The sequence below is a fragment of the Exophiala mesophila genome (genome assembly GCF_000836275.1).
Source record: "Exophiala mesophila strain CBS 40295 unplaced genomic scaffold supercont1.6, whole genome shotgun sequence".
Lineage (NCBI taxonomy): Eukaryota > Fungi > Ascomycota > Eurotiomycetes > Chaetothyriales > Herpotrichiellaceae > Exophiala > Exophiala mesophila.
In genome coordinates this window covers 357,741-373,829 of record NW_015622509.1, presented here as the reverse complement: position 1 = coordinate 373,829, position 16,089 = coordinate 357,741, and the positions used below count along the sequence as shown (strand labels likewise).

The 16,089-nt window shown below is 49.5% G+C and overlaps 6 protein-coding genes across 6 annotated transcripts; 2 read left to right on the top strand and 4 right to left on the bottom strand.

Moving 5' to 3' along the window:
• Window positions 1–693: 693 nt before the first annotated feature.
• On the top strand, window positions 694–1,602 carry PV10_08056 (uncharacterized protein; the record flags this gene model as incomplete). Its single annotated transcript, XM_016373028.1, has 1 exon — window positions 694–1,602. The coding sequence occupies one exon, from the start codon at window positions 694–696 to the stop codon at window positions 1,600–1,602; it is 909 nt and encodes a 302-aa protein (XP_016219939.1).
• PV10_08055 (uncharacterized protein) lies at window positions 1,370–3,821 on the bottom strand. The gene is made up of 5 exons (XM_016373027.1): window positions 3,569–3,821; window positions 3,460–3,516; window positions 3,166–3,402; window positions 1,582–3,110; window positions 1,370–1,531 (listed from the first exon to the last, which is right to left on the bottom strand). Exons 1-4 carry the CDS (start codon window positions 3,653–3,655, stop codon window positions 2,013–2,015), a joined length of 1,479 nt encoding a protein of 492 aa, XP_016219938.1. The 5' UTR covers window positions 3,656–3,821; the 3' UTR covers window positions 1,370–1,531; window positions 1,582–2,012.
• Window positions 3,822–4,664: 843 nt separating this feature from the next.
• On the bottom strand, window positions 4,665–7,426 carry PV10_08054 (uncharacterized protein; the record flags this gene model as incomplete). Its single annotated transcript, XM_016373026.1, has 2 exons — window positions 4,665–6,116; window positions 6,161–7,426. The coding sequence occupies 2 exons, from the start codon at window positions 7,424–7,426 to the stop codon at window positions 6,042–6,044; spliced, it is 1,341 nt and encodes a 446-aa protein (XP_016219937.1). The 3' UTR covers window positions 4,665–6,041.
• A 178-nt stretch (window positions 7,427–7,604) lies between these two features.
• PV10_08053 (uncharacterized protein) lies at window positions 7,605–8,670 on the bottom strand. The gene is made up of 2 exons (XM_016373025.1): window positions 8,249–8,670; window positions 7,605–8,178 (listed from the first exon to the last, which is right to left on the bottom strand). The coding sequence occupies exons 1-2, from the start codon at window positions 8,433–8,435 to the stop codon at window positions 7,757–7,759; spliced, it is 609 nt and encodes a 202-aa protein (XP_016219936.1). The 5' UTR covers window positions 8,436–8,670; the 3' UTR covers window positions 7,605–7,756.
• An 848-nt stretch (window positions 8,671–9,518) lies between these two features.
• On the top strand, window positions 9,519–12,816 carry PV10_08051 (uncharacterized protein). Its single transcript, XM_016373023.1, has 2 exons — window positions 9,519–11,048; window positions 11,124–12,816. Exons 1-2 carry the CDS (start codon window positions 9,539–9,541, stop codon window positions 11,981–11,983), a joined length of 2,370 nt encoding a protein of 789 aa, XP_016219934.1. The 5' UTR covers window positions 9,519–9,538; the 3' UTR covers window positions 11,984–12,816.
• Window positions 12,058–12,702, bottom strand: PV10_08052 (uncharacterized protein; the record flags this gene model as incomplete). The annotated part of the gene is made up of 1 exon (XM_016373024.1): window positions 12,058–12,702. One exon carries the CDS (start codon window positions 12,700–12,702, stop codon window positions 12,058–12,060), a length of 645 nt encoding a protein of 214 aa, XP_016219935.1.
• Window positions 12,817–16,089: the final 3,273 nt, after the last annotated feature.

Below are 16,089 nucleotides of genomic sequence, written 5' to 3'. Positions count from 1 at the left end.
TCAGTCGCAATGATCATGAAACCCAGTCTTCATTTACCTGTTAGCCGCCATTACATAGCCGGTTCAACGGCTGGTGTCCAACCACCTGTCTGAAGCCGTTACGCAGATGATCTGCTCTATTGGCTCACATGGCATTTCGCACATCGACCTCATTTAGCCGCGATGTCAAGAATAGCATCGACTGGTCAACCTCTTGGTCGCCTGTTCCCCAACATCGTCATTGCGACCTCATTGCCTTCCAGACGTCCTTAGACCACTGGTTAACATCAATCAAAACCACTTGGTCAACATGGCCAAACTTCTCGTGCGTGCAGACTACGAACTTGTGTGGCTATGGCCACATTCTGGGCTGCTTGTACCATTTGCCGCGCACCAGTGGTTGGTTCGATATGTTGTTGCAGTCAAGATGGCAGCAAACACGTTAGTGTACTACATCGACACAAGCTTGATATGTATTCCTGTCCCTCCATCTCCTCCCAAAGGTTTGCCTCTTTCCTTCCTTATCCCGTGCTTGCTCTCTCGAAACCACCCTCTCCCTATTCGACTGATCCAGGCGCTGGTAGCCTCTAATTAATCTATATTCTGCTACACGTCAATCGCTCGGGACCGCAGAAGTCAGTCCATAGGGACATAGAGTCCCACAACCACCTAATATACGACATCTTCTTTCTGTCCTTCGCCATCACCTCCATCATGCGCTTTACGACCCGCCGTGTCAGCAATGGCTTTCCTATCTCAGAACCTCGACCAGCTCGAACCCCAACCGAATCCACCACTCGATCAACCAACTCGACATCGACACTGCCAACCCGCACACGCCACCCCTCGCTTGCTCGTCTACAAAAATTCCGAAATATCATCGTCCCCATTCTCATCATGTTCGTCTTCACGACCCTTATCCTTGGCGCCATCTACGCATACTGTATCGCCAAACCTCACACATCTATTGCCGATCAATTAGCTCGAGATCCCTCCGCCGAAGCTAACGATTCCATCTTCGGCAAACGACAGGCCTCTACAGATCTGTTTCTAGAGCCTGCCATGAGAGATGCAGCGGCCACCGACGAGCCCAGTACAACAGACACCAGCAAAGACCGAGATTCTCAACCTCAAACTGCCCTCATGTTCTACACCCTCAGTGCCCCTACCGCCTCCCTTGTCCATCTCGCTTTCGAGCTCGTCATGCATCACCACAATCCCACACATCTCGCCAAGAGGGCCGCTTACATCGTACTAATTCCCAGCACCATTCTCATTGCTGCCGGCTGGATCACCACCCTCTCCTTCTGGATGCACTGCGAGCTGCCGCCCCTAAATGCCACCGGACAGGAGGTTTGCCCAGTGCAAGTACGTGGCCATTTCATGTATGGGATACATGAAGTGAGCATTGCCAAAGCTGTCGTAGGCTGGCTCGTCGTCTTGGCATATATGTGGCACGTGTACCTGTTGTGCCAGGCGATCAAGGCGCAGAAACGAATGTGGAGAATCCAAGGCCATGCTCACGCCGATAGGGACGCTGAACATGGTGCCGCTACCGAGATTGTGGTCAGCGTGAGCGATCAGATGAAGAAGGAAACCTACCTGGCTAGTGCCGCAAGGTAGTCAAAGAGCATGAGATTTGGCGGGGTTTCACGACACCGCTGTGGCTCTTGCACAACGTCTCTCGTCCAGAGGGCAGAACATTCGCGTAGGAGGAAGCCTGTGCACCAGTGAATCAGGAGTTGATCTCCCAAATCCAAGTAATTGTGGACACAATTGAATAGGGGCAATTCAAGTGCCATTGTTCTAGAGCTTCTTTTAACATGGGCGACTGGTTACTTGTATCCATATCACCCCCGCCTCGAAATGCCCCAACAAGAGCCAGAGGGCAGATGGCAACGCATGCAAGGCATGTGATAATCCCTTCTCGGGTTCACAGCATCGCGCTCAGAACCAAGCCAGGCCCTGATTCATTAGAAATACATGGTGTCTTTTGGTGGGTCCCTTCATGGCAGTCCGGCTTCCACGGCACGCTATGCCTTGACGCCCTTCTTTGCATCGTCCTTGCTGCCTGGCTGAATCCGGGCCATCATTTCTTCTCGTTGCATCAAATGACCCACTCGCTCCAACAGTCCGAGAAGCCCCTTCATGCTGTTGCCCCATTCGTCTAGCACCTCGTCCGGCCCTCTCTTCACTTCGAAACTCACCACCCGTGCCGGCCGGTCGATCCGAGCATATACCGTCTTCTTGGTTACCAGGTCCGAGATGTATTTCTCCGTTTCGTCCTCGGAAAGATCGAGAAGTTGGGTGAGGCGAGGGAACGTGATACGCGTGTAGTATTTGGCCACGACTCGGACATTGTGCTCAATGACACGGTGTCGGAGAGCTTCCCATCTGGTCAAGGCTTTCGCATCCCCTGAATCAGCGGTTTTGGAAAAGATGTCGGTCGCTGTAAGATGCTCTCCATACTGTTGCTCGACGATTGGCCAGCGCATCAACTCGTGGATGGTAAATTGCTTAAGCAGCGCCGCGTCTTTGGGGATTTGGGAGTTGCGGGAGTCCTGATGGATGCGGTGGAGGAGATCGGATTGCTCGTTGTCGTAAGGTGCCAGGAGGACAAAGTAAATGACTCGTTGGAGGACGGCATGCAGTTGCTCGGGGTTGTTCTCGACCGATTCCGTATCCAAAACCTGCCGATAGTGCTTGCAGACTTCGAGATACTTGTCTTCGTGCTTAGCCAGAGTGATTTGTTGCTCGTAATACCGCAATTTCAAATCTGTGACATCGTCCGGTTTCTCCACTGGGGGGTCATCGGCTGACCTATTCTTCTCCTTTTCTTCCGCCTCTTTCTTCTCTTTCTCTAGTTGTTCGGGGGTCTTTGAGGGCTTCCTGGCAAAGTATCTGGTACTAATCTTGCGACTCAGGATACCCGCTTGGATCCAATCTTCGTTTTGTATACAGAGTGACACTTGTTCGAGGATAAACTCGGTCTTTTCCCTTCTGGTCATGGAGCCAAAAGTTTCCACTTGCAGTTCACACAGGATCTCGGCGGCCGATTTGATATCTCCTTGTTCTTTTTTGATGTTGGAAAGGATGCGTGTGATCCGGGCTCGTTCTACTTCCACGAAAATCTGAGGCAACAAGTCAGCAAGAACCCTGCGAAAGAGGTCTGAACATGATCCCTACCTTTCCTTCCGTCACAGTACGTAGGGCTTCTATCACAGAGAGCTTAGTATCTAAGTTGGGTGTGTCTTCCAAGAATCCCATGACAATTTGGACCATTCTTGTGATTGCCTGCTTGAGTTGGCCATGCTTCTTGGAGAGAAGGAGAACTTGCTCATTGAGCAGGCTCCAGTCGCCAGCGTCTTTGCATATTGTCACGATGGCTTCCAAACATCTTGATGTGGTGGCAAGATCCGAAGACTAGTATCGAGTGTCAGCACACCCTAATGCCAGGCTCGATAGGCTTCTCAATCATACTTGTCTGGCTTGTTTCTCGAGAAGTAAGATCTTGTCAATACCCTTTTGGATGTCTTTCTGGGATAGAAGTTAGCAACCATAACAGCTTGCTGAATCGCATCTCGAATACCTTAGCTAGTGCTTTTGCTTCCGGTAGTACTTTGTCTGCCTCTTTTGTGTAATCTTTCTCGGGCTTGAAGAGGGGCGTATCAGCCATGATGGCAGAGTGACTGCGCTGGGCTCGTGATCGTGGGGGTGGATGTGATTGATTGGGGATCGGGGTAGGAGGTAAGTACAGGTGCAGGCAAGCGGAGAGGATGTCTAGATTAATGGAATGTGCAAGAAGAGTGATAGAGTAGAAAACTGGAACTCTGTTGCTGTTGATCTGGTTGTCGAGATGAGTCTCCGATTCGCATGTCCGCAAGTTGTCATTGACGCGTCCTTGGCGCCTGCCTCGTACCTGGCAAGGCTGGGCAGCACTGGCGGAACTACAGTTTCTCCGACGAGGCTCCGCAAGGCTGTAAATACTCCTTTCCCCTGACAGGAGACATCAAAGATCAAATATCTTAGTTGGACAAACATGATCATTAAGATAGGGCCGTCATATCTTCTCAAATATTCTGCTATCATTCAACCCGTTATGAATCCTTATAAGTCTTTCGTTTAGTGGTATTTCTTTAGTCCAAGATGTAAGACGTCCTTTTCAGCCTGTTGTTCACTCGAACTTCACTTTCTCTCGCTATATCCTACGGAGACTTAGGATCTACCTTTGTTTTGATAGGTGAAGCCAACTCCTCCTTCACAGAGGCCTCTTTGTTCCTAGTGCATCACTGACTTGTCCCTCTCCCCGCGACACTCACAACGTAGGCACAGAGGTGACTTATGCCGTGCCGTGCCGTGTAAACCCTGCCTCAAGTGAAGATGGGATCTCTTTGTGACTTTGAGGATCTAAACAGCTTGCAACGTCTTTTATATTTCTTCCATCATGTCTCTCCACAGTTCTAATTATCTATGCATCATTCCATTGACATAAAACAACGTGAAAACACCATTTATCAGTGATCGTGAGTCTCCACGAAAGATATGCATATATTCTGGTCGATGGTTGTGACTGCGGTCATGATTTTGAAGCTCGGCATAGTGGCCAAAGCTAGTCTGCCGGACATTGTCAACATAGACAACGCAAGCGAAGAGCGGGTTCAAGATATTCGACAGGCTTTCCAGGATGCTGTGAAGCTAGCGAGGGTTGCCGCTGCGACATTCGATCCTTGCGAAGAGGTCAGTGCATTGATTAGGTCCCTGCAATAATCTCTGGCTTTGATAATCTTCCATAACCACAAATGCTAACTTCTGCTGGCAGGTGTATCAGCGATATTTCACAGCTTTGGATGCTGTTTTCGTGCACAATATATTCAAAACTCTGGCCAATATGCCGCTTGAGATTGAACTTGACGAGAATACATCCCTAGAGCTCCTTTCCAGCGAGGCTTTTACAAGCCTGAACCCAATGTTCTCGAAGCTCGAGATCAGTCTTGGGGATCATCCTGATATTCCTGAAAGTGCAAAACATTGCAGTACATCATCAACGACCGCTGCATTTTGTTACACGAGTCGAGCACTTGGCGACTGGGCCTATATTTCTCTCTGCGACACAATCTGGCGATATCCCAGTCTTTCAGAGATTGAGAACCCATCAGATCCCTCCAAGCGCGGAGAACCTGGTTGGGGCTGCGACGGTATTGGCGACCATGACTCCGAGTATATGACATCCCCCGGAGGGATCCTTCTGCACGAGATGCTGCACTGGTATGGGCTATTTCAGGATGTGCCCTACTTTGACCATATAGTAGAAGAGAATTCGGTGGGAATTCCTCAAATTGGTGACTTTCAGGGACCCAATCCACCCGATGGGTATGGGTCGTTTCATGCGCAACAAATTCGATCGGTCGATAATGCAGACAATTTCCGGGTTTATGCTGAATCCAAATACTGGGGTTTTACGTGTCGTCGGTCGTTCAAGGGCTCCGCAGACAGTGCGGACGATGAACTTAGAACTTCTCAGAGATCAACGCAATTGCCGCCAATCAATGACGACGGAAGTCTTGAATGAGAACATGGTGTTTTCCGTAGCGAGAAGTGCGGTGGCCCTATTGGGATTGCCTTCGTCGGCCTTGGAGCCTTCATGGCGTTGATGTATTGGATGATTGTTCTCAACTCAAGCAGAAGTGGCCGATACTCCTGGCAAGGGTGATGAGACAGATAGAGCGCCTGGACTATTGATTCTGAATGCCGAGTAGTGTTGAAGAAGCCTTCTTGGAGTGCAATTATGCGGCCCCAAATCAAGACTAATGTCGGAATGTAGTGCCCAAAGGTACAAGAAAGTTTGGGGATGGTAGTTTTGTTTTGACGTCGATAGCCTCTCGAGTCATATTGACCTGAGGATGACAGCTGAAGCCTTCATCCCGCCATCCCATTGACTGGTATATTGAGGTACGCCAGATACGATGCAGGTTGGGAAGGCCATGGGCGTGGAGTTTGACACGAACGGTGCAAGCGGGTCTTTTTGGTTTCCAAATCTTGTTCATGTTGTGAACATCATTCAGTCAAACTGCCAGCTCCGCGGCTCGGAGACTTCCCACCACAGTCAGAGACAAAATTGGCGATAGAAGGTATGAGATCTGTTAAGGTCAGCGTCATTCAGATCAAAAGTTTGTTAACGTACTGTGAGCAACTCGGCAATTGTCTTCTCATCTTCCTCGCTTGCATTGCTGACTTGAACAAGAGTAATTAATTTCATCGCCGGTGGCCCCGTTGGCATCAGCATCAATGCAAACCACAGCATGGGATCAGATCCTAGGAGGTTCGTTTTAGACGCAAGAGCATAGATGAGAGATATTGAGGCTAGTGGCCATATGACAAAGCGTATCACCAGAATGAAAACGACTGTAATCCAGGGAATCTGCCGACTGTTTGTACCAGAGCTCCTCGCGTCTCGCCATGAATTGAAGAGTGACACGCCAGCAACCACCACGGGCAAAGGGACGAAGAGACCGCCAATACTGCGTAAAGACGACGTCAGCCAGGCCGTGAATATCCCGCCATCTTTCGTACTGTTGAAAAAGGCACGATGTAATGCGGGTACTAGACCAATTATAGCTCCAACTGCAGCTCCCAAAAGGGGAGCATTGAAAAAGTCAGAGATGAACAACAGCCACCATTTTGACCTTGGACCGAGAGTGGCCCAATGCTTTTGTGGGACAACCGAGGCCCTGCGATCCGGCAGCAGCCTCACCCTTGTCTGGGATCTCTTTCTCAGAGATGGGAAGAATGAATTTTGTCTAAACGGATCGGAGAATTGAACCAGAGATTCTCGTTGCGGCAGGAGGCCTGTGGTTTCATCTGCCTGGGTAACATCCCCGCTGCTGTGCGATTCTGAGTCTTGGGAGATTTTGTCAGAGTCGTGGCCATGTTCAGAATCAATGAGGCGAGGGCCGACGGCAAAAGTGAGACAACTAGAAACGGTGGCGAAGACCAGAAAATACGATTTTGCCCTTTCCACGGCTTGGCGCGCGGTTTCATCGGGCATTATGAGAGCTTCCAACACCCCAGTGTCTTGCAAGGCTGCAATCAGTAGGAGTGGATAGCTGGTCGTGTTGTTGAACATGATCGCAGCCGTAATCCAGTCAGGCATTCCCATGAACAGGTGGGCAAAGATGCCAATGAGAAAGGAGATAGCATGACATATCAGAGCCCATGCAAAGATGAGCAAATATCGATGTGCTGCGCCTGCGTGTAGCTCTGAGCCGATTTGAACCATCAACAAGGCTGGCAGAAACATTCGCACACATATCTTGGAAATTGCTTTTGTGGTTTTGGAGTCGAGCAAGTTGAGATAAGCGGCAATGCCGCCATAGCTGATGACCAGAAGCACCGAGAGGCTGGCTTGCACCGCTGAAACGAATGATTCAACTAAGCCGGTTGAGGCCATGCTGGGTGTTCGGTGGTGAGTCACGCGAGGAGGAAATCCTTGAGTTGACGAGGAGCAAGCAGCAATAATGTCTTCCCAGATGCATCTCGTCTTCCGCAGATCTAACCCTATGAAGTTGAGCTCGCTCGTATTCTAATCACGACATTATCTCTAGGTTCGGGTGACAATGACAAAGGGTGGGGTTCACATGATATGATTGGTGGATGAGACGCCTTACAAGAACGCCACTGGCAGAGGTCGCCCTGATATATCATCTCCCCGAACTCCGATATAAAAGCATGAACTATACTATACAAAAGTTTAATGAATGCTTCTGACCTGTCAGCCCATTTAATAGAACCCAGACCTGATAGCAATCAATGGCGGACGGTGTGTCCGGGCTCTTCTTTTGGACTCGTCCGAAGTGGTTGCACCCAACGTATAATGAGCCATGTAAGTGGTGATAGACCACGATACCTGACCACAATTGATCGCAACACCAAGTGTTGCATACGTCCGCAATCCAAATACGATCCTTCTGTCCTGTTCTATCCCCCACAGTCCAACGTTGAGAGTTCGTGGTTTAACGATGACTTCTCCTGTGTCTGCGTCCATCACGGTGATGTCGCTTGAACAGGTCCCTGTAGTCTCATAATCGATGGAATACTGGGGCGATAGTGCCTTGGATTCCAACGGTTGAAGCCCTCTCCTTTGCGCTTGACTGTGCAACGTATAGGGTTTAGACCATTGGTAGTCGCCGCCGACATCAACATCTATTTTTCTTATCAGCATTTTGCTGTTGGGAAGGCTGACGCTCGAAATTTCGCCGGTTGAAGTACTTACTCCACACTCCCGCATCGTTCACTTCCAAATCGTACGCGTCTATTACCGGAATTCCTACGCCATCTCCTAGTCCAAGGTAAGCAACTGGTGTACTTGTTAGCTTTGCACATGAGAGGGAAATTTGGGATACTAATAGGGCCGCCACAATGGCCTTTGACATGTTGGTCTGTTGGGGCTTTTTCATCATCGATATAAGGGATCAATAATAGAAGTAAAGTAAGGAGGAACTGTAATGGAGAGAAGAGATGAGTGAATCTGGTATGTGAAGGTCGCGGTCCTTGATTGCCGGCTGAGGAGCTTTTTGTGATATCAGGCAGATGCTGACCAGCAAGAGCAGATGTTCGAGAGATGTTTGAGAGCTGCAAATCTTCCAGGGCATTGGCAACGGCTTCAATGATAAACACTAGAATTCGATATGCTCATTGCGCCCGATGAGCCTCATCTCCTTTTGAGGCCCGTGCGCAATGTCGATGGTCTCCTTCTAGTGCCACACACCTGGCCGGGAACAAGGTCTGTGCTCTTAGCACACGGGGCATTTGTTGATGTTTACATGGCAACCACGCAACCACGCGATTGACACAACGCCATAAGTCCGCTATCATGGTTGTATAAACCGAGCCTTCCCAAGATTCAGAAATCACCAACTTGCTAGCTTGTCTTGGAATTTTTAGCACACGCCAGGTTGGACCCGATCAGACTCAAGTGGACTCTCCTGTTGTCTTTGATGCTCTTAGTGTATGCAAGTTTCTCTGGAGATGGTCAATAGTCTTCTTTGGCCTCTACAAGCTCGGAGACACTCTGTGGGCCATGGGATGTTTCGAATATTCTCTCAACGGTGAGCATCGTCCGCTAGTTCGCAGTTATAAGCATTGAACGTCAGGATCTTTTCGTGACCCAGGGAAACGATGCGAGATGAAGGTCCCAGGAAGCTACCACAGCAACCATATCTACGCCGTGCTGCCTCGTCCAGAAGCCTTTTAGTACAGACTACCTCATGTTCTGCTCCATCATTTCTGGTCAAACATCAATTGCAAGCAGTCACAGACAATGTATCTGGAACGGTTGATCTGGGTGCTATCGATCACGACGACAACGGTGTATGCCAAAGTCATACCAGTTCGTGATCGACAGCTCTTGAAACGCGGCAATGATTGGCTTGATTTCACGATTCCCACGCTACCTCCAACGACAACATCAACATGGCTAGCCAGCGAGTCATCTACGACAACATCAACATGGCTAACCAGCGAGTCATCTATGACTACGACAACTTCTGTCACTATTTCGACAATGTCATCTTCGTCGCCCCCACCATTCGCATCCATCTCGCCCGAGGATTACGACGATGACAATGACAATGACAATGACATGCTCGTGTACTTGCAAGAGGAAATTTACCTCCTTGGTCCGGACATGGGAATCCAATTTGACTGTCCCGATAACGAACTAACCTTGTACTTTGACGACGATCTCCCGATCAATGGGACCCTTCAAGAGTGGGGAGAGACGTTCGAATCCGGGGTTATCATCATTCCAAATGACTGGGTCTCATATTGCGGAGACATCTCGGACTGGACATTGCTAGGATACAGTGATCCCGATGTGGTTTTTGTTGACCACGACGAGGAGGAGAGGTATTATGAGGCAATCAACGACCCAGACATGCAGTATGTTGTGGTTGTATTGCATGACCTGCTGAATGTCAACTGGCTGAATCGCACCATCACCTATGAGGCATATGCAGACGACTTTCGTGCCGTGGTGGGTTCCTTGGATACCGCCCCTGAGGAATATGATTACTTTACTCCCGGACCTATTGGAAATGCCAGTGAGCGAAATATCGACTTCTACCAGCCGAGGAATGTACGCCGCGATCTGCCAATTGCCCACCAAGTTTCGAAGCGTGGAATTGCAGACATTTTCAGCGTAGTCAAAATAATTCCTAGCTTGGCCAAACCAACAGTCCAAACCATTCAGAACACCATCACCCTAGTGAACCAAGGCATGAAGATCATGTATATCAACGATATGCAACAGAGAACCCTAGACGACGCCTTCAACACGCCGGATGTGACTGTTGACTTGGACCTGTCCAAACTGCCTCAGGTGCCGGGCTGGGAGGGCTTCACATACAAATTGTATCAATTTTACCAGAACGGAAAATACTGGGTAGAACTGTGGCGGACTCCAGACCCACGAGTGACTATCACGAGTTCATCCCCACCCTTTACGACAACTAATCCTCCCACAACCACAATCACGACAACTCCGGGCAGTACTTCTTCTCCCTCTGGTCCTCAGGCAACATGTGCATTCCGTCGCGATAAAGAGCCCCGGGACAGAGACTCCGGGACCTGGTGGAAGCAACTTTTCAAGATCGACGCCGAGAAATTGATCACCACGGGCGATATCCCCTTCCCGCTCAAACTGCTGGACATCGATGGCCTGAAGCGTGCAGAAGCCAAAGCCGAAGAGGCATTGTCTAGCGCCAGCCAGGTCTTGAAACGCTTCACCATTCTCAGTAGCTCGACTACAACTTCGACAGAAGTATCTCGCACCTCAGAGGCGACATTGCTTGAACGTGCGGTTGTTGACAATTTGAAACCAACACCAAGCCCAGCCACGGCAGTGGCTGCTCCGATTGGTTTCATCACAGCGGCGCCGCAGAAAAGGGATGCCGAACCGATCTGGACAGACGAGAATGACGGTCTCCCTGGTCTGGGCGCATTGGACGTGGCCGCTCCAGACTTGGAGAAGCGTCAGGAAAGTAGCGACGCTGGATTTCTCGACGGATGTGATAGTAAGTTTGATTTCTTCTTTTCTTTTCCTCTCGGTCTTCTTCTGCGACAGCCACTAAGCAAGTTCATCGCCACAGTTGACCTCCTTGATTGGGACCTAGAATTCCGATTCGGTGAGAATGCCGCTACCGTCTTTCCACCCACACTCTCCTTCCACAACTATAGCCTCAAGAACCGAGCATCAATACGAATGCAATGTCGAGATCCATTCCAGAGAGTCAAGGAGACCGCATATGTGAGAATTGCGGCGGTTCCATTAGGCGGCTGCTCCACCGCGCTCAGGGAGCTCGAAATCGATCTCTTCTTTGTCGTACACTTGTCCTCAGTCTTCTCCTCAGGCTCCAACGGGTCAGTGACCATCGACTACTCCTACAGCTGGAATCCAATCAGCTTTGACTTTGAATTGCTGGGAGGAGGAGAGAATGGCACAATCGATCTGGATGCAGCTAAACTGGGCATTGGGCCACCTTCGACCAGCGGCCTGACCTTTGACTACGTCCGGGCCACAATGGATTTCCCAGACCTTGAGCTTGGCTTTGCCCTCTCACCAGGACTTCAGGTAGACGTCACGACCCCATTGTTCAACTATACTCGTGGCTTCATGATGGGCCCAGCCGTCAACATCGTGTCCAACGGGACATTTAGTTTCGGTTCAGGAAGCCGTACTTCTAGCTCGGACCTTGCCACTACCACCACGAGAGACAGTTTTCTTCCTGAATGGGTCGACAACTTCACCGACTGGGTTGGCGCAACCTTCCAGGGCTCAAGGGTTGATGTGCTGACGGGTTTGAGTTGGGGCGTCTTGTGGACCGACTATACCTACCAAAAGTTGACGGGTCCCCTGAGCAGCGTATTCAAGATCCCGGCTTCGCGGACCAGGATGGGCTGGCTCTTTGGCCCTTATAAATTCTGGAGCCGAGACCCGGAAGGATCGTGAGGGAGCCATCCAGGTGACTAGGAAATATTGCCCCCAAGATTTGTCTTCAGACCCGGATTGACATCCATTCACCACTATTTTCTCTCAAGGGCCAGTATTCTTGCCCCCGAAGTGGTGGTTTTGAGGATACCTACAGCGTCAGACCGCAGCAGCGCCACCCGACCATCATAGAGAAGTTGGTCGATCTTTGTGCTGAATCCAGCCGCTTCCCAAACGGTGTCGGGGATGGTTGCCACTACGACGCCGCCGACCTTGACGACTCTGATAAACTCATCAAGCACAGCGGGTCCAACATGGCCTTGGGTCAGGGTGCCGACACAGATGACGACATCATAAGACTCGTCGGGCTTTGGAATCGTTTTTGTGAGGTCAACCTCTTGAAGGGAGGCATAATGATGAGACTTCTCTGCTTGGGCCAGCATGCCTGGACTGAGATCAATGCCGTCGATTTGGCGAGCTCCCTTTTGCGCAAGCACTGCGCCAACTCGGCCGGTTCCGCAGCCAGCATCTAGCACCTTGACAGACTCATCTAGAGTCTCCCGCTGAATAACTTTCAGCAAAACTTGGACGGCGCGCTCGGGGAAGGCATAACCCTCAAGATCCAGATATGTATCGTAGGACTCGGCCCACTCGTTGTAGAGAGTCTGGGCTGCTGAGACACTGTTGAGAGCATATGCTCGCGACAGAAAGTCGGACGTATCCTTGGAATGGGTATCCATTTGATGAGAGAATGTGGCAGGTAGTGGGAAACCTCGTACAGATCCTAATTTGCTAGAGAGAGAAGAATTCTAACTTGGCTAGAGCTTTAGCACAAGAACACTAGCTGCTAGGTCAGTGGTATCCAACCATTATCAAATCCTGGATTGAAGGATGATGTCATTGATTAGCACCTAAATCGGCTAAATAGGCGCTAAGGAAGCAATTTTAGGCGTGAAACTTGGTAATCTCTTTATACAAGTATTGATATAGAGAAGAGTTACCCTTAGCATCTGGAGGGACTCTTAGACATCTTAATTATATCTCTTGAAGCCCCTAAAACTTGAGAAAATTAACCTAATGACCCATAAAAGGTGAATGGATTCAAGAAGCCTTTTCAATTGTCCTAGCGAGTTCCGACCAGCGTCCGGAACAATTCACCGAGTACGATCGGTCCGTTACGAACCATGTCATTGGAAACATCTGTGGCTCGAGGATAGATGCTGGACAAGAACAGCCCATTGCTCTCATGATACGAGGCTCGCATACACTTGATAACTTGCACGGGGGAAATAGAAAAGCACGGTAGATTGATGATGAAGAGCAATGGCAGCTGAGGCTAAACTAGCACGGCTTTCGTAACCCTGAGTGTTGCTCATATTTTCCGAATTCGCACCATCACATTATGTTGCTTCACAAACCAATGATTTTGTGTCTTCATCTCCCGTGAAATCAATTCGATTTCGTACCGCCTAAGCAACTCAGGGATAACCTTCATGAGTTCTAGTATAGATATATTCTTGCCGATGCAAGTGCGTGTCCCGGCGCCGAAGGGTATATAGTATCGTTCCATCTGCATCAGTTGCTCAGCAGGCGTCATCGACGGATCCCAGCGTTCAGGCTTGAATTCATTGACGTCGGGACCGTAAACCTCGCTGTTATTGTGAGCGACCCAAGCATTTATACCCACGACAGTCTGCAGTACTGATGTTAGCCATTAAGAGGATATGGTTCTTTTGAAGGGGAGACCTACTCCCGGAGGGAAAAACTTGTCTGCTAAAGTCACCCCAGGTTCCTGAACGACGCGCCACAAAGGCAGACCGACTGCAGGATGAAGTCGCATGCCCTCCTTTACGACGTTCGCTAAATATGGTAGTTGCTGTGCCTCGTCAAATGTGATTGGACTGGAGATTTTACCGTCTGCTATGGCGGTCATGATCTCAAAACGTAATTTTTTCATAACAGTAGGGTTCTTCGCCAGATGGAATAGAATCGCCGTGAGAGTAATGCTCGTTGTATCGCTTCCTGCAGCCACGTTCTGTACCAGAGTATTATCAACATTGTGAATGAAAGCGCCCTCTGGATCCTTCTCCTTCAAAGCATCCACCTTTGAATGGAAGTCCTGAATCGTACCAGGCGCCTGTTTTCCAATGGACTGTCTGCGTAGTTGACTGAGCTTCTCCACCCAGGTCAGTAATCCCGCAGAAGGGATACCGAATTTCGCATACAGTAATGGAAAGAGGCCTCGATCAATGCCAATAATGGTGCAAAAGGAGTTCAACGAGTCGAGCAGACTCATGATATTGTCAATATCCTTGCCACCGGCCTCCATGAAACCAACGCTGCTCGAAAAGGTGATTTCACCGATCACGTCGAAAGCGTAACTCTGCATCCACCTCTGCAGATCGAAAGCCTGTCCTGCCGCCTCGAGCTTTTCGAATTGCTGCATCAGAACTCTATTACACTTGTCGACGTACGGCTCGTATTGCTTGATGGTGGACATTGAATACATGCTAGCGACTTTACGACGCATTTGACCATGAATATGACGATCTTCCAACGAAAACAAATTGTTGCCCCTCTTTCCATTAGCGGACCAGACGGCGTACCAATTCGACTTTGGCATGTCTGAGGCGACACCGTAAATTCTCTTCATCGCCTCTAAGTCGTCGATGCTGTACATGTCTGGAGCCACTCGTATGACCTTGCCATGAATCCGGTGCTGCGCCATGTTCCAGGTTTCAAACTTCCCTTTCCATACTTTCCATGCGTACCAATGACGTGATAAAAGCGCAACTCGAGGCCCTGGTGCAGAGGGGTACCTTTTGAGGATAATGATATGGCGAAGAATGAAGAGAGACAATACTGCAGAGGCTGCGAGCACTGCAATCTGCAGGGAAATCATCTTTGCCTTGAATATCGATGACCAGTCTTGTGAGAGGCAGATTATGTGACGAACAGCGAAGTACAATGCCAAATGTAAGGACCAGCAAAAACATATGTGCTAACTACTAAGTAGGTACCCAGGTACTCATACCTGGCATTGCGTGTCACACAGGCACGGAGACCCCCACGGGGAATACCCCAGTATTCCCCGCCTCACGGTATTTGCCGTGAATATTGTTGCCAGGAGCCGAGCTCCTTTCGTTATCTCCTTCCAAAAAGCCTATATTCAATATACTTCGCCGCTGCCTGTATCTAGTCTAGGAAGAGATATTCCTCTCTCTCTCTCTCTCTCTCTCTGTCTCTCTCTCTCCCTCGCTCTGAGCTATTACATAGTTAGATAACGACACTAGGTGATCCTGAACCTACATTCCAATAAATATTCTAAACCCTTGTTCACTGCTATGTGCCGTTCTTCGAGGGATCCGATCGCCGGATTCTAGCAGATTTACTTTCACATCACAGAATGGCAAAACCCCAATCAGGATCCTGACTCGTCTAGTGTGAAGCCACACAGTACTGACTGTGCCCTAGCTAGGGAACCACGGGAACCTATGTGAATGTGCGGACGCCCCGGGCGTCCGTCCGATTCATAACAGAACGCTTACGGACTATCCCCAGTCATTCTCCGACAGCTAGCCTAAATAGATTACGGTGTGTCGCTACTCCCATTCCCGAGCTGCTGGGTTGAAGGACGGTACTTTACAGTCGACAGTATATGAAGAGTCAGCTATAGCAGCCAACGTACATGTCTTCGCAACTATCATGTCAGTTTTAACGTTACTAAAGCCGACTGTCACTATCCTCCTATTGTTTATAGGGTTGATCGTCAAAGCTCTATTCAACAAGTATGGTTATGGTATTAGCCAGATCAAAGGACCATTTTGGGCAGCGTACACAGATTGGTGGCGTTTAAGCGTCGCACTCGGACGACATCCAGAACGACACCACATCCGCCTTCACGAGAAATATGGTTCTCTCGTGCGCCTCGGGCCAAATTCCGTCTCTGTGAGCGATCCGGCGGCCATCAAGGCCATCTATGGCCTAAATGCTGGCTGTGTGAAGGTGTGAGACATCATCTCCTTGCTTTCTCTCTCTGAGCAAGTTTTGAACAGTTTCAATTTGCTGGCCTTTCTTTTCTGACATTTGTGATTGTTTCACCGACAGTCCGATTACTACGTTGTCCA

Coding starts and splice junctions, on each gene's coding strand:
- PV10_08055 (XM_016373027.1), bottom strand. CDS start 3,655: ATGGCTGATACGCCCCTCTTCAAGCCCGAGAAAGATTACACAAAAGAG. Junction 3,517..3,568: donor AAGCAAAAGCACTAGCTAAG/GTATTCGAGATG, acceptor CTTCTATCCCAG/AAAGACATCCAAAAGGGTAT. Junction 3,403..3,459: donor TCGAGAAACAAGCCAGACAA/GTATGATTGAGA, acceptor ACTCGATACTAG/TCTTCGGATCTTGCCACCAC.
- PV10_08053 (XM_016373025.1), bottom strand. CDS start 8,435: ATGATGAAAAAGCCCCAACAGACCAACATGTCAAAGGCCATTGTGGCG. Junction 8,179..8,248: donor GAACGATGCGGGAGTGTGGA/GTAAGTACTTCA, acceptor TAAGAAAAATAG/ATGTTGATGTCGGCGGCGAC.
- PV10_08051 (XM_016373023.1), top strand. CDS start 9,539: ATGTCATCTTCGTCGCCCCCACCATTCGCATCCATCTCGCCCGAGGAT. Junction 11,049..11,123: donor ATTTCTCGACGGATGTGATA/GTAAGTTTGATT, acceptor TCATCGCCACAG/TTGACCTCCTTGATTGGGAC.